At 38.4% G+C, this 2,315-nt stretch overlaps 1 protein-coding gene across 1 annotated transcript in view; it reads right to left on the bottom strand.

Moving 5' to 3' along the window:
• Window positions 1-478: 478 nt before the first annotated feature.
• Window positions 479-2,315, bottom strand: part of LOC103609649 (probable C-mannosyltransferase DPY19L2) — a 47,090-nt gene continuing 45,253 nt past the window's right edge. Inside the window, exon 9 of the mRNA XM_008593950.1 lies at window positions 479-1,342. Within this exon, the coding sequence (XP_008592172.1) occupies window positions 1,289-1,342 (54 nt within the window). The 3' untranslated portion in view covers window positions 479-1,288. The remainder of the gene's footprint in view (window positions 1,343-2,315) is intronic.

Below are 2,315 nucleotides of genomic sequence, written 5' to 3'. Positions count from 1 at the left end.
CTAGTAGATTGAATTTACATAAGTAACAGGATGGCAGATCAGAGAAAACTTTTTTGGGGGGGCTGATAATTATAGTAAGAGAAGCTACGTAAATTTCAATTAGAGAAAACATCAAGTGCTCTCAGGAAAAAAAACATTTTGGAAGCCTCTTTTAGTATTGTAGATCAAAGGCAAGCAGGTACCCACTGTTCTTGAACAGAAGGCTTATCTGGCTTGACAAAGATTGTAGTTTCTCAGACTCCTAGTGTGTGAAAAACGAAGTTCAGTGAAGAGGGAGGAACTGGAAAAAAATTTCATACGGAACCAGGAGTTTCCTGGGTGGAAACCTTTGTCTTTTGAGATTTACCAATATTTGAACATCTCTAGGAAACCAGCGTAATCCTAATCTGGTTAAAACTGAAAGACAGGACCCCAAAGAGCTTGGAAAACAAACACATCATGCAGGCTTGTGAGCTCACCCAACACCAGAACACCAGAGTCTTTTCTCAGGAGGAAGCTTGTTCTGCAGACAGCATGCAGTTGGTGCTGAAACTCTTTTGACTGAGCTCAGCTTCTCAGTAGTGCAGCATGCTGTGTAACAAAATGACTGTATTTACATAAAAGAGAGCTGTGCCATGCATAAGTGAAAACATGGAGTCAAGGTCCACTTGACTGTGAAGTACCCAGCATCTATGGCTGTTTTGAAGTTTTCTGTCTCCAAGAAGGTGAATCTTAGTTCTGGATGGCAATGCCCACCGGGAGGTCCTCTTAAGTTCATACTTGGCCTCAGGTTCATTCAGAAAGCTTTAGGACAGGAAATGGGACTTGCCAGCAGGGCAGTTTCAGATGCTTGTCTTCAGTGGGAGTCCTTGCAGAAGTCCGTGCAGAAGCCTCACCCCCAGGTGACAGCTCAGGAGCAAAGAAAGGAGATGCACTTTGGGTATATGCACGAGCTACCACGGCTTAGCAATTCCCCAACCCACAGAAGCCTCTGTAAGGGAAATGCCACTTAAATGCCACCTTACTCAAGGAAGCCGAAAGTTATGGCATCCCCCTCAGGTAGATCTTAGTTTAATTACAATTCTTTCCAGTCCAGATGCAATTAGTCAATCATCAAGCAATGTGCCTAGTAATATCATGGACACATCCCATGAATAGGTTTCCAAGGGAAACGAGCTAGAAAGTTAACAGACGGTCAAATTCTCATGCAGAAGAGGACAATGCCTTGTTAACAGCAGTGTAGTGGCATCCACTGTAGTACACAGAATCCCTGATAGTTACAGAATCCTCCAGATTCAAGCAGCCTTATTTATGTCTCCAGTGATGAGGCTAGCAATCTAGTACTGATCCTTGCCCACAAAAACTGCCAATGATAGGAAGAGAAACTCAAGGGACAGAATAAAATATTCCTGGTTGCAAGAAAGATGCGGGCATGAAGTCACAATAATTTAAATATTCAAAGAGATGTGATCTTATTATGTACCCAAAACAAAGAATCAGTTTTATAAAAAAAGAAAATTTCATTGATAGCCAGTTTTGTATAAATATAGCAATACTATCACTTCTGGAAATAATTTACATCTCTATCACTTCTGACTTTACAGTCTGCTTTCTGCATCTATCCCTTTCATTTTCCTTAGTCATAATAATAATCTCTCCTATTTGCCTGAAAATTCCCTAAAATATACTAAAAATAAACATATTATAAATTAAAATCCAGTTACCAAAATTAAGTCAGAATTTCTTGGTGTCTTAAAATGACAATGTCTAAGGTCTGACCACCCCCAATACTCTAGGTTCCTACAACTGTCTCTCATAATTTTTCTCCTTTGAAAGGTAGCCAATCTTTGTTGGCTCCTTAATCCACATTTCCCAGAAGGTATGTTTAGGAGACATGAACTAATTTTATCTGTAATCTAAGAAAAGGACAATCATGAATAAAATCCTAGAATACTCCCAGAAAAATAATTTTGAATTATCCCTCTGTTACCATGAAAAAACAAACACAAACAAAACTCTATACATTAGTTAAGAAAAATAAAAGCCTAGTACATTCTTTGAATGACTAGAAAATCATTAAGGCAATACCAAACTTACCAAAAAAGCTTCTTGATTAGTTTCATCAGCACCATTGGATTAATAAATTAGCTTGCAATGAAGTGATGCCCATTAAAAAATCTATGTTACCATGTTGGCATGTACAAATAATGAAAATCATAGAATAATTCCTGTGTTATCACCTGAAAGGGGCCAACTACAAGGAAGTAAAGCAAAGGCAATACTTTAAACACGCAGCATCAATTAAGTTGAGGTTATAGTTTCATTCTTTGTAGATG

This window comes from Galeopterus variegatus, unplaced genomic scaffold (genome assembly GCF_000696425.1).
Source record: "Galeopterus variegatus unplaced genomic scaffold, G_variegatus-3.0.2 Scaffold9897, whole genome shotgun sequence".
Classification (NCBI taxonomy): Eukaryota; Metazoa; Chordata; class Mammalia; order Dermoptera; family Cynocephalidae; genus Galeopterus; species Galeopterus variegatus.
The sequence above is the reverse complement of the archived record's forward strand: the minus strand, read 5'-3'. Positions and strand labels throughout refer to the sequence as shown.